The 19,638-nt window shown below is 36.6% G+C and overlaps 3 protein-coding genes across 4 annotated transcripts; 1 reads left to right on the forward strand and 2 right to left on the reverse strand.

The window, feature by feature from the left end:
- Positions 1-2,794: 2,794 nt before the first annotated feature.
- Positions 2,795-7,388, forward strand: LOC123870242 (tubulin-folding cofactor B). Its single transcript, XM_045913465.1, has 5 exons — positions 2,795-3,020; positions 3,524-3,723; positions 4,119-4,262; positions 4,871-5,029; positions 6,033-7,388. The coding sequence occupies exons 1-5, from the start codon at positions 2,898-2,900 to the stop codon at positions 6,148-6,150; spliced, it is 744 nt and encodes a 247-aa protein (XP_045769421.1). The 5' UTR covers positions 2,795-2,897; the 3' UTR covers positions 6,151-7,388.
- Positions 7,389-7,989: 601 nt separating this feature from the next.
- Positions 7,990-13,274, reverse strand: LOC123870237 (pleiotropic regulator 1). Its single transcript, XM_045913457.1, has 8 exons — positions 13,039-13,274; positions 12,780-12,904; positions 11,618-11,839; positions 10,935-11,021; positions 10,555-10,640; positions 9,910-10,104; positions 8,871-9,191; positions 7,990-8,246 (listed from the first exon to the last, which is right to left on the reverse strand). The coding sequence occupies exons 1-8, from the start codon at positions 13,152-13,154 to the stop codon at positions 8,055-8,057; spliced, it is 1,344 nt and encodes a 447-aa protein (XP_045769413.1). The 5' UTR covers positions 13,155-13,274; the 3' UTR covers positions 7,990-8,054.
- Positions 13,275-13,963: 689 nt separating this feature from the next.
- Positions 13,964-17,995, reverse strand: LOC123870239. Of its 2 annotated transcripts, none has more exons than XM_045913462.1 (4): positions 17,914-17,995; positions 16,662-16,864; positions 16,012-16,117; positions 13,964-15,869 (listed from the first exon to the last, which is right to left on the reverse strand). In XM_045913462.1, the coding sequence occupies exons 2-4, from the start codon at positions 16,861-16,863 to the stop codon at positions 15,398-15,400; spliced, it is 780 nt and encodes a 259-aa protein (XP_045769418.1). In that variant the 5' UTR covers position 16,864; positions 17,914-17,995; the 3' UTR covers positions 13,964-15,397. The 2 variants fall into 2 exon arrangements, with proteins under 2 accessions (XP_045769418.1, XP_045769416.1); XM_045913460.1 differs by having other exon boundaries at positions 15,997-16,117.
- Between the last annotated feature and the right edge of the window lie 1,643 nt (positions 17,996-19,638).

The raw sequence follows: 19,638 nt of genomic DNA on the forward strand, positions 1-19,638 counted from the left end.
ATTTAAATGATTTGCGATTTTACTCCTAATATTCTATTCCGACATGGATTTTATATCGCTAGCAATGCGTGCAAAAGGCCTCGACAACTGCGCTTGCGTCACCCGAATCTGCCAGAACATTCTGGAACATGGTGCCGAACAAATATCAAGTGGTCAAGATAACGGAAAACCTAGAGTAAATAATCTCTAAGCGACAAAAAATGGATATATCAACTTCATAGAAAATGTTGTACTTTTTTTTACTTTGATGTAGATTTGTTTCAAAAATGTACCATTTCTCTTTGTTCGAATTGGCGTAATGTCTTAGGTTTTAGATTATTTAATTGTTATTTAAACAATTGATATTTTATACTTTTTAATAATCACTATTCAGTAGCTATTTTCATTATTTTATTCGGTGAAGGTGTAGGCCACATTTAGGATAGTAATATATAGTTTTTGACTAAAAGTTCTTATGCGTAGAATACTAACAACTTAATTAAATGGATTAAATACAAATATTATATTATAATATTATTAAAATATTAAGAATTTTTCTAGTTTAGGTGTGCTTATATTCAATATTTTACTTTGAGAATCAATTGGGGTTGTTTAGCTGGTTTTATATATAAATGTGTAAAGTATAAATTTTAATTTTTAGGGGGGGCTGACACATTTTAAAATTATAATTAATAAGGAATCACATCAATAAAATTAGCTCATTATATTATAGAATATATGCAGAAAAACTGCATGCTTAATGTTTGTCATACATGTGCTTAAATAAAAAAAAACTATAAAATTCATCGCGCATTTTTAATTATATTTTCAGGAGCGAGCTTTTGAATTGTTATAGGAGAGTCGTCGAGGACATTTTGCACGCATTGTATAGTTGCTTTGTTTTCTTGTTTGAGTTTCAGCACTGCTATGAAATGAATGCTGCCTTGCAGTCTATTGATAAGAAGATACCTAGCAAGACAAATCCTTCATCCAAATCGATACCTAATATAACAAGATCTCAAATCTAAATCCGATTTAATAAAAAATATTACACCATTATAGTTTAATCATATTTTTCGAAATATATCTACACAATAAAACCTTTCATTTGATACCAAACTATATGACAACGCGTCCACACTAACAAAGGGAAATCATTTCCGCCATGTCGTGATGTCTTGGCTAGAAATAAGTATAATTTGACTGAATTCCTACAAAATCCATTGAAAATACAATATAATATTATTCAATCATATTTATGGCGGACACGATTTCCCTTTCTTAGTTTAGTAGAGTTTAGACGAACATTTTATCTCAATTTTTTACTTTTGACATATTAGGTACTATTTGTCGTGTCCGCCTAATGTCGCCATATTGAATTTGTCATGACGTCACATGCCGAACGATTGAAAATCAAAATATATTCCTAGCTTACGTCACAACATGGCGGAAATGATTTCCCTTTTAAAGTTTGGTATGGATGCGTAATAGGTATTTTTATTTCATTCATTTTGGGTAGAATTTGTTGGATTGGATTGAGTCCATACGCTCCAGAGGCCGTGGCGTAGGTACCTTTAGTTTTGGAACAGTATGTTTAGGTTTTTTCCTTTTTAGGGTTCTGGGATCTAGACCTCAAAAGGGATCCTTATAGGCTCACTTCGCTGTTTGTCTGTCTCAAGAAAATAATGTACAGGGTACCTACTGATGGGTGGCAGACTACGGTCTAAGCCCTTCTCATTCTGAGAGGAGACACGTGCTCAGTAATGGGTTGATCAAGATGAAGGTCCTATAGCACAAGTAGAGGAAATAACCGGCCAAGTGCGAGTCAGACTCGCGCACCGAGTTTTTTCCAACATTTTGCACGATAATCAAAAAATATGCATAAAAATCTGTTTTAGAATGTACAGGCCCTTTCATTATGATACCCCACTTGGTAGGTACAGTTATCTTGCTTTAATAATTGAAACCCATTGTAATTTTTTTTGTGATGTAATTAATCAGAAATTCAAGATTTTCGGATTTATTCCTTTACTTGTGCAATAAGATCTACCTACCTACCTGCCAAATTTCATGATTCTAGGGCAACGGAATGTAGATACTTAGATTTTCTTGGCGGACGAACAGACAAAGTGATCTTATAAGGGTTCCGCTTTTACTTTTGTGGTACGGAACCCTAAAAACCGAGGTTTCAATACAGATTTATGTTACCGAAATAGATAATCAGTTTGAGATTTCTTGTACAGTGCGATGGTAACTCGGAAGCCTTGACTTTTTTTAATATAAAATAAAGATTTTTCATAGTGTGACTTTTTTCCCTTGGTCTATTGGGCCCGCCAATCGATTTGATATATTGTTAGCCCGCCCATTTTGATATAATTATTGATTATAATTAATCGAAAGACCGCCGTACAAGTTTTTTAGGGCTCATGTACGTTGGCTACATTTTCTCTCCTGGCAGCTCTCTGTTTACCTCTGTAATGGTGCCGCCAGACGCTTGCAGCGAACAACATGTAGGTACCTACTGCAGTAAGCATCGGCAAGCACCCGTGGTGTTTGTCTATGCTAATACAGGATTGCACAGCCAATCGCGCAAGGAGTGCTTGTCCGATTTGATCCGAAAATGGTCCAATTGAATGCAAGTCAAACCATAGCCAATCACTAATATACAAAAAGTGCTCGGTGATGTTTGTCGAATGCTGATGCTTGCTGTATGTTGTTTGCCGCAAGCGTCTGGCGGCACCATAATGAACTGAGTACAATGAGTGTTGACAAATGACACTGACAGACCATTTCAAATAATCATCATCACAGAACAGAAATGTACTCTGTGGAACAGTCAAGTGTCAACAGATTTTATAATAATTAATAACAAGAATTAAAAGAATTCATTTTGTCGGTGTAAATAAATTTTTACAAGTATGGAAGGAATCCAAATAATAACTCAAGATTTCGTCAATGTCCACATAACGAAGTCGGACAATGAAGATGCGGCTCCCGTGGAGCGCCGGTTCAAGAAAGACATCACCGTATTAGAGTTTAAGGTTACCTACGATGATTCACACATTTTTCTTTTAATCCTAATAAATCATTAAATTATGCCTCTATTAGAATATTTTATATATAAAACAGTTCATAAGATAGAAAATTACTGTATATACAGCACATAAATGAGAAAATATGACTAAAATAAATAACAATCTGATCAAGTGATGCTGTAGATCTTTTGCCCGAGACTTTGTCCGTGGTGCCTAAGTAATTGTGGTACCTATGTTACTTCGGGATAAAGTAGCTTTCTATTGTTGAATGAATTATTAAAATTGGTTCTGTGGTCCCAGAGTGTATCAATTAAAAACAAGCAAATCGTTCTTCTTTATACTTACTTTAAATTAGTACCTACATACTTGACAAAAAACAAGGTCTATTCACACATGACTCCATTGCCCCTTTTATTAATCACTTCATAAATTTTCTTGTGATGTGGGGAGTTTTCAGTTTCAGCAGTAAAGTGTTACTACCTCAAAAAAAAATTACCTACTTGTTACAGACTAAACTAGAGCTAGTGACTGGAGGTTCAGCAGCAACAATGAAACTGAAGGTTTATGATAAAAAGAACAACTTTGTGTGTGACATTGACAACGATGCAGCCCTGCTGGGCTCCTATCCCATTGATGATGGCATGAGGATACATGTCATAGATAAATTTACACTCGTCCAGGACTTTGACTCCTCAGATGCAGCAGAGAGGTACGTTACTTAGTCTTTGTCGTTCTGGTGATTCTTAACCAGTGGTAAATTCTTTTGACAATTCAAAGCAATTGCAAAAGTTTATTAGAATTTTGCAATTCAAAGCTGTGATAGACTAGTAGTTAGATAGCATATTTGAGGGGGGGGGGGGGGGGGGGTTTGGGTCCTGGGTTTAATTTCGGCCATAAACCTCTAACTTTTGGAGTTATATAGCAGAAAATCTGCATGCCTGAGAGTCTTCTGTAAATTTCTCAAAGTACGCCAATTCAATTTTTTCATACACCATACCTCCAAATCTGTCCATGCAATCCATCCATCCAAAATACATACATCCTTAAAACATAACACTCCTTTTTTTTTTGGGCTGTTGTGTACAATCAAATTTACACTTTCAGGTTTCGCCTTTCTGAAGAAGAGTATCAGAAAAAAGGTGACACTCTTCGTTCATTCCTGCAGAAAAACAAACTGGGCAAATACAATGAGGAAGAGATGAACAAAATGAAAGAGCAGCAGCAGAAAGAGCTGGAAGAGGAGGCTAAGTAAGTACCTTGAGGCTTGAACTAGGTCTAGGTAGGTTAGCTCAGTAGTTGAACTAGTTTTAAGGTCAGTTGACTCTAGTTCAACTATACAGTAATCCTGAACCATCTTAATCCTAGATCCATTACACTAAAACTGTGTGAAAAATGACCTCATTATGTCTAGGCTATTACACCATGAATAGGACTTTAGTAATGATGTGATGTTTTGTAGTGGCCATAAAGGACAAATACTTTTCCATTCTTTACTGTTAAAATAGAGTAATTTCTGCAGGATAATATTATTATGTCAAAAAATAGAAAAACATTTGTCCTTTATCCCCATGTGACGTCCTAAATAGATAAAAGTTACCTATGTCAATTACAGGCACGTAAGCTACCACGGTACCTTTCATACAAATTGGTTAAACAGATGGGTCTTTAGGAATCCCGTGGGGAGTCTGATTTTCCGGGATAAAAAGATGTCTGTCCCTGGAATATAAGCTAACTCTGTACCTTTCGTCGGAATCCGCTTAACTGTTGGGCCGTGAAAAGGTAGCAGACAGACAGACAAACATACTTTCGCATTTATAATATTAGTGTTGTATGGATATGGATATTCCTCATGGTAGAATAGCGGAGGCGGTGCTAGTGGGGGCGCGCTGTGAAGTGCGAGTGCCGTCGCAGGGCGCCCGGCGCGCCACGGTGCGCTACAACGGACCGCTGGAGGGCGCGCGCGGCCTGTGGATCGGGGTGCAGTATGACGAGCCGCGCGGGAAGAACGACGGCTCGTGAGTGTTACGTTATGCCAAAGTATTTGTGATGCCCTGACAGCGCCTTAATGACCATATTCGTTTTTGATGCAATAGTTTTGCAAACTTGCTACTCGAATTCTGAGGCCGGTCGTACCTACATGAAAGCAAATAAATAAATGAAATGTATAAGGACCTACGCACGTTGGATGACAGGATAGCAGAGCATTTTAAAATCAATTAAAATTAATATTTATGAAATGAGGTCTATATTTCAATGCTGCGATGCTCCGAGGTTAATAACGGAGCATTGAAATATATACCTTATTTTGATTGGATAAATATTAAATTCAGTTGATTGATAAAAAATCCTCTGCTGCCCCAGCCTCCAATATGCTAATGTGTCAAAATGGGTGTAACTGCAACAGAGTTGAAATCACTTTATTTCAACTAGCTTTTGCCCCGCGGTTTATAGCCTGCAGTACTCGGGGATAACATAGCTCTAGCTAACTATCACTGAAAGGATATTCAGAATCGGATCATTAGTTCTAGAAATCACAAACTTAGAACAAACTCCCTATAAATTACTTAACACTTCCGGCAACAAAAACTAAATAAATAATTAGGTTGATATAGTTTTAATAATATAGTATAATATAAAATTTAAAGTGTAAATGCATGCGTCTGTGTAAGTACTGAAATGTATATAGTAATCTTAATGTAAGTGAACAGTATGTTCTTTTTGAGAATAAATTCTTTAAACCGAAACCGAAAGCCTCTAGAGAATTAGAGAGGGCCAAATGAACATAACTATTTCATGTTGCTTGCATTTGTTTTTCATTTTTTTGATATCCTTTTTAGGGCTCTATGGTAGCGTTATAGAGTGAACCTGCATGCAAAATACCAACCAGTTTCTAGATCCAGTGCTTTGAACTGTATTTTAAATAATATGATGGTCATTCAGAGTTTCTTTTATATAAATTTTTTTGAACATCAGTCATCAACATCAAAGTATTTCAAAAATATATGTTTTTCTTTTCAGAGTGAACGGCAAAAGATACTTCACATGTCCGCCCAAGTATGGCGGCTTCGTCAAACCCATGTACGTTACAGTAGGGGACTTCCCCGAAGAGGAGGTGGACTTAGAAGATGAGATATAAACGGCTTGCAGTGCGGAGATGGGAACTAACGCTTTAATATGTTAGCTGCAGAGGCGTCAATTCACAAACTTTTTTAATCAATGACAACACAGACACCTTAATAAATTAACTAATTTTTGTCCGCGACTTAATCTGCGAGGAAGTGCACACTTTAAGAGCGGTTCTCATCCGATTGGACTCCGTGAAAATAAGGATAAGTGAGGTCTATAGATCTCACCCTTAGATTTGGAAAGAGATCTGATTATGATGATTAAAGTTGTGCTGATTGGGATTACAACTGTGTGTGTGTGTGTGTGTTACCACTACAGCGCCACTGCAAACGCGAGTTTTTTTATATATTTTACTGAAGACTAGAGCTTTCAACAATCATAGATTATATTATTTGTACTGTATAGCAATATTTGAAATTGTTTAGTTTTTTAGCAATTATTATTTAATTATGAAAAAAAATATATTGAAAACGCAAAACTACACTTAACTGAACTACATTAATGGGACATAAATCATACTGTCTTTTTCTGTAAAACATATTAGAAAAGGATGGGCATTATCAAAATCAAAATTTATTTATTTCATGTAGTAATAACTACCCTTCAATTCAACATATTTCCTTACGATAATAACGAATGTGCATTTAAAAATGTTATTAGTTATAATAATATTAAATAAGTTAGGTTACATTTGTAATATTTCGTATTGTTTTTATTGTCTTTTTTTTAATTTATAATCAAGTGCTCAAATTTCAAAAATAATGCCTAAAAGTTTCGTGAACTTTTGTTATAGTTCATACAAAATGACTTCTCATGCGCCATGTTAACTCCTCAAAAGTACTGATCACCTTTACAATATGGAATAGTCATACTTTTGAAATGATATTTAACACAAGGATAAAATGGTGGGTGAGAAGTAATTAAAGGCATTAAACCTATTTATACCGAGATGATTTAAAATAGTGCTCTATTTTTTATGTTTTACCTTGTGTGGGTTAGTATTTAATTCATCCAAGGGAGGTTCTTTTACTTTATTTTTCATCCTGTTAATTTAGTTTAGTTAGTTTTTTGTATAGAATTTATATCTATCAGTTGAGTGATGTATTGTACATTCCATTGCTATTGGAATGAAATTGTAAATATTTTAAAAATATAAAGTGAAACACTAATGTCAAACATGTATTAATTCGCCATTTAATTTTGTCACACGACTGATATTAATTTTTTAATAAAGAATATTTGAACATATTTTTGTGTTTAATTTTTATGTAGCTAAGGAAATCTATCTCATATCCCGGGGTGGAAACGAGGCAACAATATTCTCCTTTATATCAGATTTTATCATGAAAACTGAAGTCACAAAATGCAGTTCAGATACCTACGTAATATAGGCACAAATATAACTAATTTAATAACGCGCTAAATAAAAATCGCGCAATTTTTTTTCGCAATTCTGTAGCGCAATCACGTAGAGATTATAATATGTAGATGCCCGCACTGCGATTTGAAATTCGAGCGGGGAAAAAATCGGTGATTTAATACAAATTGCGGTGTTAAATTCACACGAATATTTGTGCAGTATGGAGTTGTATGGTGCTCACCGCATTTGCTGTGCGGGCAGGTGAAATTCCATACGCGGAAAATAATTCGCGAGAGTAAAACCCCCTGTGCGGGCTAGGCCTGATAACCACAGATAATAACAGTAGTGATGCGTTTCCAAGTGTAACTAGGATGGTTGTTATAGGGTGGATACACGGAATAAGCCCCCGTTCTCGAATATAGGTCTTCGATAAAATCCGTTCCTACTAATTCTACAGCTATAATAGTGTAATAAATGGAAACAAACACATTTGAATATCAAAAACGTCATTTTATTCTTAAATAAAAAACGGCCTTTATTCGTATCACAATGTTCTAGAACTTTCTCCTCTTGAGTATCTCGGGTCGCCAGTTGATGGGGTGCGTCTCCTCCGAGGCGGTGTCGTCCTCGCGGTAGATCTTGATGGTTTTGTCCGCCTCGGCCGTGATGAGGCGCGAGCCGGACTGGTCGAACGTCATCGCGAACACGCCGGCCTCGGAGTCCATTGAGCCCGGTTGGACGGCCGACTGGAATTCATTCAAAAATACTTCATGTCCAACTGTTGACTGTTAGGCTGAGATCTATAGAGCTTGCTTTGACTTTAGTCAGACTTAAGTTTCAGTCAAAACGAGACGTTCATGACAGCGATATAACGCTATCTCGTTTTAATAGTGTCTTAAGTCACACTGCACTCTATAGATTTGTGCCTGAGGTTGAGATCTATAGATCTATAGATCAAGAAAGATTACCGCCGCACAGAAATCAGATTCTATTGAGAATCGACAAGAGCAGATAAGATAAGTATATCCATCATCATCAGTTTAATACATAATAATTAGCTTGAAGGTTTTAGAGCCGTCATTTTCATAATCAGCAAACTCTGAATAAAGAAACGTTCAAGATCAAGCCTGTAGGATTCCTTAAATATTTTAAAATTCAATTTGAAAACTCCTAAAATAATACCCATATAATCATAGTCGATGTCCACGAAAATGTTCATTCATTCCTCCGTTGCGGCGTGATTGAAGGACAAACAAACACTTTCGCATTTATAAATTGGATGTGTTTTCAGAGGTTTTTATTCGATCTATCAACACCGATGACTGTGGCCAATATGAACTTGAAACGGGAGATAATAAAAGTCAACTAACCTGCAACCTCTGAAAGTTGTATCCGGTACGCCAGTCCCAGCAATACATAGTACCATTATCCCCTCCACTCACTAACACCCCCTCTGGGCTGACGGCCATGCAGTTTATAATCGCATTGTGTCCGGATAGGTTCTGTATGAACTTTCCTTCCGGACACTTCCACTGCTTGATGTTGTCGGGTGACGCGGAGGCGAAGGTGTAGAGCGTGGGATGGATGACGATGGCGCGGACGGACTTCTTGTGATTGGTAAGAGTGCACAAGGATTTGCCAGCCGCTAAGTCCCAGAGGCGGATTGTAGAGTCGTGTGAACCTGTTATTATCTGGAATGTTAGAAAAAAAGATGTTTATCTATGGGAATATTATTTTATAGAGTTGAAATGTTGATAGTATTAAATTGTAGAGAATAAGTAATAAATGTTGATTTATATCGCGGATATTCATGTTGATTTAGGGTATGAGTAACACAGATTTGGGGGCATGAAAGATAAAAGTTGATTTTGGGCTTGAATGATAAATGTAGATTTGGGGGCATGAATGATAAATGTAGATTTATGGAATGACTGGCAAGTAATGATTAAGGAAATGACTGCTAAATGTTGATAATATGTGGAATGACTGGTAAATGTTGATTTATGAAATGACAGCTAAATGTTGATTTATGGAATGACTGGTAAATAATGATTTATTCTTTATTTATTTTCATTCATGTTTTACATCATAATAGAAAATAATTATAATATTACAACATGAAGCCCCGTCAGGGCGCTGCAAAGTGATTACATATAAATAAAATGTCACGTATATAAAAATTAAAAAATAAAAATCAAAAAATTAAAATTAAAAATTAAAAAATGTTATGGCAATTCCTAACTAATTATGTCCTATTATGGAATGACTGATAGATGTTGATATAATGGAATGATTGGTAAATGTTATTTTATGAAATGAGTGGTAAATGTTATTTTATGAAATGAGTGGTAAATGTTGATTTATAGAATGACAGGTAAATGTTCATTAAAGGAATGAGTGAGATGTCACCTGTGGCTCGGCGGCCTGGCACACGAGCGAGGCCACGGTGTCGGTGTGTCCGGCGAGCGTGTGCACGTTGGCCTTGGTGCGCATGTCCCACACTCGCGCGGTGCCGTCCCGGCCGGCCGTCAGCAGCACGTCGATGGTGGGGTGCAGCGCGAGAGTGTACACCGCTGACAGGTGCCCGTGGTAGTGACGGATCACCTTGGTAATTACATCGAGTACATTAGTCGATTTCGAATAGCTTATCTCTCGAGAAGTCTAGTAAGTTTAATCCTAAAACAAGTAATTGAAGAAAAAAACACGACCAATGAACTAAAAAAGTAATATAATTCACATTTGGCGTCATGTAGCAACCATACTGATTTTTTCAAAAATTATAGCCAGTGTCAGGATGATGTAAGGATTCTTGGTACCGCTACGTCCATCTATTCAGGCATTTAGAAGGTATGGTGCAATAGAGAAACTCACATACATACATGAACCCTGAAAACATTACACTCCTTTTTTTGGCAGTTGTGTAAAATGGGTCATTATGAAATGAAATGAGAAATATAGATATTAATGTACATGAGTGACTCTAGAGTCACAGTTCAATGCCTGTTAGTAGATATTTTAAAATAATTATGAAGTAATTGTATAATTATGTTATACCTTATTATATTCCAAGTCCCAGCATTTCACTTGTCGGTCTTCTCCACAGCTAAACAAGTACGGGTGGCGGGGTGACACCTCCAAACCTGGGGACAATTCATTATAATAGGATCTTGGACTGTAGTCATAAAATGATGTTATTGTATAGCGGTAATTTATGGTGCTAGAATTCATTATTAAAGAGATTAATTATAAATAAAATCACGGTTTTTATTTATTTTTCACATAGTTAATTATTATTATTAACGTCACGCTGTACGAAAGGCGATCAATGACGTCACAAGGCATAAAGGACAAATATTTTTCAATTTTTTTGGATAAAAATAGAGTAATTTATGTGGGAAAATATTGAATTAAAAATTTTGAAAAAATCAAAATACCTCTAACGGTACTGACATGGCCAGTGAGAGACACCTTTAACTTCCCGCTCGCCAGGTCCCATATTTTGATAACTCTATCAGCAGCACCTGTAATAAAAAAACAATGGATTTATTGGAATTTTTATTTCCAATTGTGATGAAGAGAGCTAAAAATAACGCTCATTTTTGAGGATTCTTGAGGTGATTATAGGAAAATGACATCCATTTTCAAATCCAAGGTGAATACATTTATAAGGGAGCTATTTTTGAGAGTTTTCAGGATGCATCTGCTGATTACGAAAATGGTTCAAGATGACACTAAATTTTAAATTTTACCATTACACACTAAATACAAGTAATCAAGCTCTTAGTCATGTGACCCAAGACCCCTAGGGCGGCCCTCCACGGGCTTTTCAGTTACTATCTCTTCAAGGGAGAGAGACATTATATTACTATTTATAATAAGCTAGCCAAGACTAGGAAGCTTTTGCTGATGTGTCTATATTTTAAGTGCTTTGAGTTTTCCAAATGTTTGTCCAATCTATTCTTGAACTGTTAACAGAGCTTGACATAACCACATCTTTGGGCAAGTTATTCCATATATGAACATCTCTGTTCATCAGGTGTTTCAATGGATTTGATAATGACAATTGATATTGTTGTTTCATATCATTTAGAAAATCTATGGCTAGTAGGTAACTAACCTGTGGCAAACCACTCGTTCCCCGGCTCCACGGCCACGCAGCGCACCCAGCCCAGGTGCCCCGAGATGACCCGGAACAGCTTCCACGGCGCGTGCCACTTGGGGCGCGGCATGGTGGGCGCCTTGCGCGGCGCGGGCACCAGCGCGGTGGGAGTGGGGATGCTGGGTGCACTGTAGGGTAACATTGCACCGTCTGACCCTAGTGCTGCTGATTCTGCTATTTCTGCAAAATATCTTTTATATTCTCTCTATATCATATCATATTATATCTCATTAATTAAAGTCATAGCTTTTACGTCATAATAATAATTTATTACTATATCACTTACGCACATAAAATATTTACCACAGGACAAACTGGAATGGTAGAGAACCAGCTGCATTGGGCATGAGGGTATTATGGAAAAGGAGTTGGTACTAGTCAGTGCATTTTATGTGTGTTGAAGCATATGATGCAACACATTATGCTGAGCTGAAAATGTTACATTTGTATGTTCTTTGTTTGTGACACCAACAACAAATAAATATATTTTCTTTCTTTCTTTCTTCATTTTGATTTTTTTAAAAAGCTTTTGGAATCTTTGATTTTCTGGGATAAAAGTATCCTATATATCCATGTTCACCAAATAGATGATGCTACTACTTCAGCATGGATTTAGGATTTTTAAAAATCCTGTGGATTTCATTTTCCAGAATAAAAAAAAGCATAAATATACTTCCTAGCTACCTCTGTACCAAATTTCGTAAAATCAGTGGGCTGTAAAAAGCTAACAGACTGACAAACACTTTCAATGTTATAATATTAGTATGTGTAATATGTAGGCTGCTTACGCGTTGAATTTGAACAAAAGGTGATACAAAATTATTTAGGTTAGATTAAGAAATATGTTTAAGACAATAAATAGCTAATAAGATTTAATTATAATTACTGTTAGTTGGTATAAGGAGACGATCATAAGCCTGCATAGAATAAAGACGTCTACCACAACACTCTCCATCATTTTAATATCAACCAACAAGTTTAATATTTCATATGGATGGATAGATTACCCTTCTCATTCTGAGAGGGCATCCGGGAGTGAGCCAGCAACGGGTTGTTGATAATGATGGATGGATTTTAGTAGTATGAAGTAGTCAGAGATCAAGAAAAAGTAATTTCTTACCAGTATCGTGAGGAGTGTCAGGCCGGTTCATAGCCTCTTGTTGTTTGATAGCCTGTGCTCTCTGCACAGCCGACATCACTTGCCCGTAGCTGTCTCTCGCTTTCACTGCCTTCAGGACTTTCTCACTGAACAAGTAATAAATTCAAACTGGAGCTATTGGCATACTCTATGCTAACTCAAATTTAAAATTTAGGTAATATAATATGTCAGTTAGTCAAGTTATCTTTTTATTTATTAGTATTTAAAATCACGTTCTTACGCTTTTTCGTCAATTGGAGGCAGCATACTCTGGTTCGAGAGAAACATATCGTGGGATCTCTTTAGAGATCTAAAAACGAGTGTGTGCACTGAATGTTTTATCACTTCGTCTGCCATTTTCACGTCTTATATTGCCTTCAATATTAATATTATTCACATAATAAGGTTAAATAAAGGTTTTTATTTTTAACTAGCGTCCGTGTTGTTTTGATTTTTGACAATTTGATTTTGACCACAATTTGACAGCAAACCAAATGTCAATGTCAAATTATCATTATGCTCATGCTGTTTTGTCTATGAAGTTCGTTCGGAAATCATTAGCGATTATTTCATAAAGCTTGACGCATATTTTGTATTTTGTAAAACCAGTAAAACTTAATATAACTTTATATTGTGTAACGCTAAAAATACTAGATATATCTAATATATTAATTGGCGTCAAGAAAAATGAGACCTGCGTGATGGGTACGAAGTACAAACTACAAAGTGAGTGCGCCGTGCGACCACGGCGAAGTATCTGTAGGTACCATAGGAGGTACTCTCCAATAAAAGCTTTTTTTACCTGACACCGTATAGGGTAGGTAACCCCATTTTTACAATACACAAAAGACAAGTGTAAATTAAAAATTTATAACACCCCCGACAAGTTAAGGTTACAGTAACTAGAAAAACAGCTGATAACATTCAAACGGCTGAACCAATTTTCTTGGATGATAGCTAAGAACACTCTCGATCAAGCCACCTTTCAAACAAAAAAAAACTAAATTAAAATCGGTTCATTCGTTTAGGCGCTACGACGCCACAGACAGATACACAGATACACACGTCAAACTTATAACACCCCTCTTTTTGGGTCGGGGGTTAAAAACAAGATTCAATTTATGTCATGTAAAGTTAAAAAGGATGGGTGAAGTTAAAAACTAAAGTTATTCGCCAAATAATTTATTTAATATTAATTAAGACGTATAAAACTTTTGATTGCAGGTTTTGTATTAGACTTAAAATTATTATTATTATGTATTTACGGTTGCGCTCAAATATTTTTTTATGTATAGATACTTAGTATATATTAACAGGAAAGCTACAGGTAAGTAAAATGTGCCTGACTTTAAAAATTATTTAGATTGAATACAATTCTAACACACACAAGTAGATTATTTAAAACTAATTCATGACTAGAAAATAACATTAGATCTATAGCTAGAGCATTGCACTTTGCAGATAATAAAATAATGTGAATAAATTACATTAAAATACTTAACAACAGAGAAAAATTTCTGCAAAATTTCTGGAAAAATACTTAAAAATAATTATTAATAAAACGTAGGTATTTAACAGTCGAAAGTCCGTGGCGCCTATCAGCCTGGCGTCGTAGTTTGCCGAGTTTGGGGTTGGCTGTTATACTGGCTGTTACAGTTTGACGATTGTAATCAACGACGGCTCACTAAAGCTAAAAATTATTCTAACTCAAATTGAAACAAGGTTGAAAAGGTTCACAAATGTTGTTGCTGTAAGAAATTCAGCCAATCACTATTGAGACTATAACAATGATGCAGCTTTTTTGTAACCGCCCAGTTTTTCGTTTAGACTAGATGGGTAACTACTTATATCGATTATTTTGAATGAAGTTCATCAAATAATTATCTACTTACCTATGAGTAAGTAGGCATAATTTTTATCTTAATGTATTCTCATACTAACCTTGAGTTTGTACCTACTGCTATTTGGTTTTTGCAAAATTATGATCCGGATGAAAATAGCACGTGTATTACATAATATTATTTTAATTACTACTAGCTATACTTAATTATAAATAACTAATAGACACGTCTTATTTATGTACTTTGATACAACACTATTTTTCTTCATGCAGTATGTAGAATATTAATTTTAAGTAATATAAAATCAACGACAATAACGTTTCTCACTGAATGGTATTTTTAAGATTGTAACAAAAAATTCAAAAGTTGCTGACTTATATTATTACTGATATACTTATATTATTAATGAGTTTGCTATTATCAACGAAATACCCACAATACAAAACTCATCAGAACAGAACAGTCTAAATGAGTTTTGTTCTTTGTACTTTTGAAAGCGCAAAATCTTGATCATTGATCTCGTCATGATTTTTGACGATAGGGTTGGGTAGTAAACTTTGTCATTATGATTTATTCCACGTGAATTTGAATATTACTAGTAATTATTGTACTTTTTAACTCCCAACGCAAAAAGAAGGGTGTTATTCTGTGGGTGTGTACTGGTCCTCAAACGAGCCGGTCGACGTTGGAGTCGTTTATTGACCACTCGTAATCGATATCGGTTGAATCGGCGACGGAAAATACCGCGCCATTTTCGGTTCAGATAGCCGACTTCTCCGGGTTATTGGCATCGCTGACTCGGCGGGAATGAGGAGCTCTTCGGAGAGTCCTCGGCTGGAGGTTTAGCGGGGGTAAATTGGGTCGTTCGATTCTAGTCGGAGAGGAGACTAGAGGACGATTTCCTCGACGCAACGTATCCATTCCATTTCTGAAGTATTCTTCAGTTCTATCAGAGTAGCTTTCGATAAGTGGAGCGGGGTCTTCGTATTCTACGTTAAAATGTCGAGTGATCGCTAGATCATCTGGTGGTCCCAATTTGTAGAGTGGTGGTTCTACACACTCGTAGTGATGGTCTTCAGTTTCATCGTGAGGGTAGGTGTCGGCGACGAAGTGCCGAGTACCCCGAGGAGTTAGGGCTGCCCAAAGAACCCTGGAGTCCAATGCAGCGCTTCCATATAAAGCGTTGGAACCGCTGGCTTTGCCTGTGCCACTCTTGCATCCACCGCGAGCTCTGTACAGAGTAGAAAAATCATTATAATTCAATTATATAAAGACACTAATAAAATTTGTTTAAGTTGCGAACTAATGAAAAAGAAAATCTTTTGTCCCTTTTATTAGGAAAATAATTAGGTACAAACTTGAAAAGGTCATACTCTCGGCATTTGAGTAAAAACAGCGCCAGAAGAGCAGCGATGCACAACACAGCGATGCAGCATGTGATGAGGACCAGAAACCACGTGTCATCTGTGGCAGCGGGCTCTGAAAACAATATTATCATTATTCTACTATTTGACGCCTAGTAGGGGTTTCCGCCCCCTTATTTCAGTTAGTGCTTATTGCTTTAGCAATGTTGGTACTCCAATGTCTATTGCTTTTTCGAATTAGATCTCATGCTAATCCCGTCCATCGCCACTTCAGCGTCGCACCCGATTGAGCTCGGATACTTTGGTTGTTTTACGGAAATGCACAATTAAGTCCACTAATAATTCAATCAAATAATTTATTTATTTAATTTAGATTATGATTACTTTGGTTCTAGAGGCCTTTAGAATCATAAGCCAGTTTTATCCCAATTTAGCCTTAAAGTTGATCTAACAAACCTTTTAAGGGTAATAATTACCTTTAATCACTAAGGTCATTCATACCAGAGCTTTTTTAACGTCCGTTAAAATACGTTCAAATAGAACAAATGCATTCCCAAGTATCTATCTGTTCATCAGCGGTCTTCGTGAAAGGGAACAACTATAATATAGTAGATATACTAGGTATTGAAAATATACTTACTTAGTAGAAATCTACTCACCATGTCTCGGCAGCTCGTGATACTCGACGCCGGGGAAGAGCGCGTTCTCTTCAGTGTTGTGAGGCGGCGGGCACTTGGAAGCGCGACATGGAGGCGTCAGGTTCGCGATGTTGGCCAGGAAAGCCGGCAGCGGCGGCGGTGGCATGTGCATGATAGAGTCGGGCGGTGGGCCCAGGGAGAGGCATTCCGCCCCGCACGACATTCTGTAGATTAAAAAAATGTTTCAAAAACTACATATTAATCCATACTATCCATACTTTATAATATTATTCACGCGGCTTCGCTCGCGTGAATCAAGGTTTTAATAATATAATTGGGGTTTGTTATAATATTTTTTGGTGCAAAGCTTAAGTTATTTTATCATGTGTCCTGCATGATGTCCTGCGGGAACTGTTTGTTTTTGTTGAAAAGAAATGTAGCCTATATGCAAAAAACGACGTCAATAAAATTCATAGCTCTGTTACGGCGTGACTGAACGACAAATGCGTGAAAAATAGTATGCTAAATAAATAGTATACCGCGGGAACCGTTTTTTTTTTCCGGGATAAAGAGTTGATTATGTCCTTCCCCGAAATGTATCCTAGGTTTGTACTAAATTTAATTAAAATCGGTTCAGCGGTTGAGCCGTGAAAACGTACTTAGCAGACAGACAGAATCCACACGAGCGATGCCGTGGGCATCCTCTAGTTATGAATAAATCATTATTTTAAGTAGCACAAAAACATTTTTTCCGGGGCTAGAATACAGTCAAATATTATTTACATACAAAAAGTACAAACAGCCGCGGCTCAGAACACAGTTATAAAAACGCCTAGACGAAACGGAAACGGAAGTAACGAAAGGTACCTAATTGAAATTTGAGACGGCAAGACTTTTCTTTTCGAGAAGTCTATACATCCATCTTTATTAACCAACATCGTCAATCTACCTAATATCCATTATTTTTCCCTACAATCTAACGAAAAATTTATTAAATTTTACTTCTGAGGTCGAAATGACCCCAAAAATACATTTGGGAATTATTTATTAATGCGCGCTAAGCTTTATGTATTAATTTAAGTTTTAAAAGTAGAATGTAGTTCGCAACATCTATGGTTCATAAATTCCTACAATTTTTTTTTTAAAGTCAGCAAAGATTTTTCCTTTTTTTTCATAAAATGGCGAAGGAGTTTAAATAGTATGTTTTGAACAATAATTAATTAAGATCTTTCTAAAAATACTGAACACACATTAAAATGCAATGTTAACTCACGTTAAAAGCTTTTTTCACGGATTTAAATAAAACACACCACTTTTCCCGGATATTTGGTTACACTTGTTCAAAATGGTCCATGGGATGTGAAGCGCATGCGCCAACTTTTACTATCATTTGCTAAAATTAAGGATCGCAATTCTGGCTACACTATTTTGGACAACATCCATTGCACATTTTTGCTACTAACGGCTTACGCTTTACTAAAGTAAAAAGGTAATGTATAGCGTTTATATAAATGCATTCATTATACATGATATCATTGTACATGGAAAGTTATTGATTTACGCAAGCGCGGGCTTTGCTTTCGCGACCCTCCGAATTTGGGGTTGAGTAGGGCTTTAAAAAAGAACCTGACAAAGTTATGCTGTCTCTTTTCTTTGCATTAAAATGTGAATTAGTAGAAATAATAAGAAAATACAGGGATTAAAATTTTGCAAGGATTTAAATCTGGGACGTTTTGACAAACGGACGTTTTGACAAACTAGGTATAAGGTAACTAGGTATCCACCTACTCAAACTAGACATTATGTTTAGATAATGGTGGTTAGATATCTTTTAAGCCTCAATAGCTCAACGGTTATTGGAGCGGACTGAAATCCGAAAGGTCGGCGGTTCAAACCCCACCCGTTGCATCCCGAGGTCTCGGGTTAGATTCCCAGAATTTTTGAATTTCTGGTCGGGTCTCGTGGGAGGCTTCGGCCGTGGCTAGTTACCACCCTACCAGCAAAGCCGTGCCGCTAAGCGTTTTAGCGTTCCGGTACAATGCCGTATAAAAACTAAAGGAGTATGGGTTCAATGAAAACTGCCATACCCAGACCCTTTCCAGGTTAGCCCTCTTCCATCTTAGACTGCATCATTATTTACCACCAGGTGAGATTGCGATCAATGGCTAACTTGTATCTGAATAAAATACTTAAGTATTTAAAAAAAAGTTCGGGTCTGTGTTTCGTCCCGTACCTACGTACCGCACGTTTGCTTTATCTTGAGTCTAGATTCTAGACAGCTTTGTTGAACCTCTGTATGTAATATTGTATCCTTACTCTGTGTTATCATGTTAAATCATATTAGGCAGAGATTCAGCACCCACTATATTATATTATCTACTTACATATATGTCAGCCTTGGGAAGCTGCAGCCGACTAATGAGCTAATAGGATTTGCTTTCATTCGTGACAGCTTCCCTTATGAAATTTCCCTAGAATTTTCCGCCCGGGTTAAGGGTTGGCACACGCCACGATTTTTATAATATTTTTCACGCAAGCGCTAAAATTGGACTAATATAGTTAAAATGGCTTAGCTGATAGTGTGGATAATTAATTAATCTCAGTTGCCCCTCACTCAAATAAGTAGGTACTTCTCAAATTGATCCAGTCGGGAACAAATCCGATTTGTAGCGGTAGCTTCTTGTGTGAGTACACGCAAGATATAACTACACATCATTCAATCAATTGATCAATCAGCCTGTTTGAACACTGCTGGATATAGGCCTTCCCAAGAGCGTACCACCACACACGATCCTTCGCCTTTCTCATCCAACCAGTTTCCACTACCTTCTTAAGGTCGTCGATTCAGCGGGTTGGAGGTCGTCCTACACTGCGCTTGCTGATACGCGGTCTCCACTCCAGAACACGTCTGCCCCAGCTGCCATCGGTTCTGTGACAGACATGACCTGCCCATTGCCATTTTAGCTGATATTCGTTGAGCTATGTTAGACACTTTGTT

The sequence above is a fragment of the Maniola jurtina genome, chromosome 12 (genome assembly GCF_905333055.1).
Source record: "Maniola jurtina chromosome 12, ilManJurt1.1, whole genome shotgun sequence".
Classification (NCBI taxonomy): domain Eukaryota; kingdom Metazoa; phylum Arthropoda; class Insecta; order Lepidoptera; family Nymphalidae; genus Maniola; species Maniola jurtina.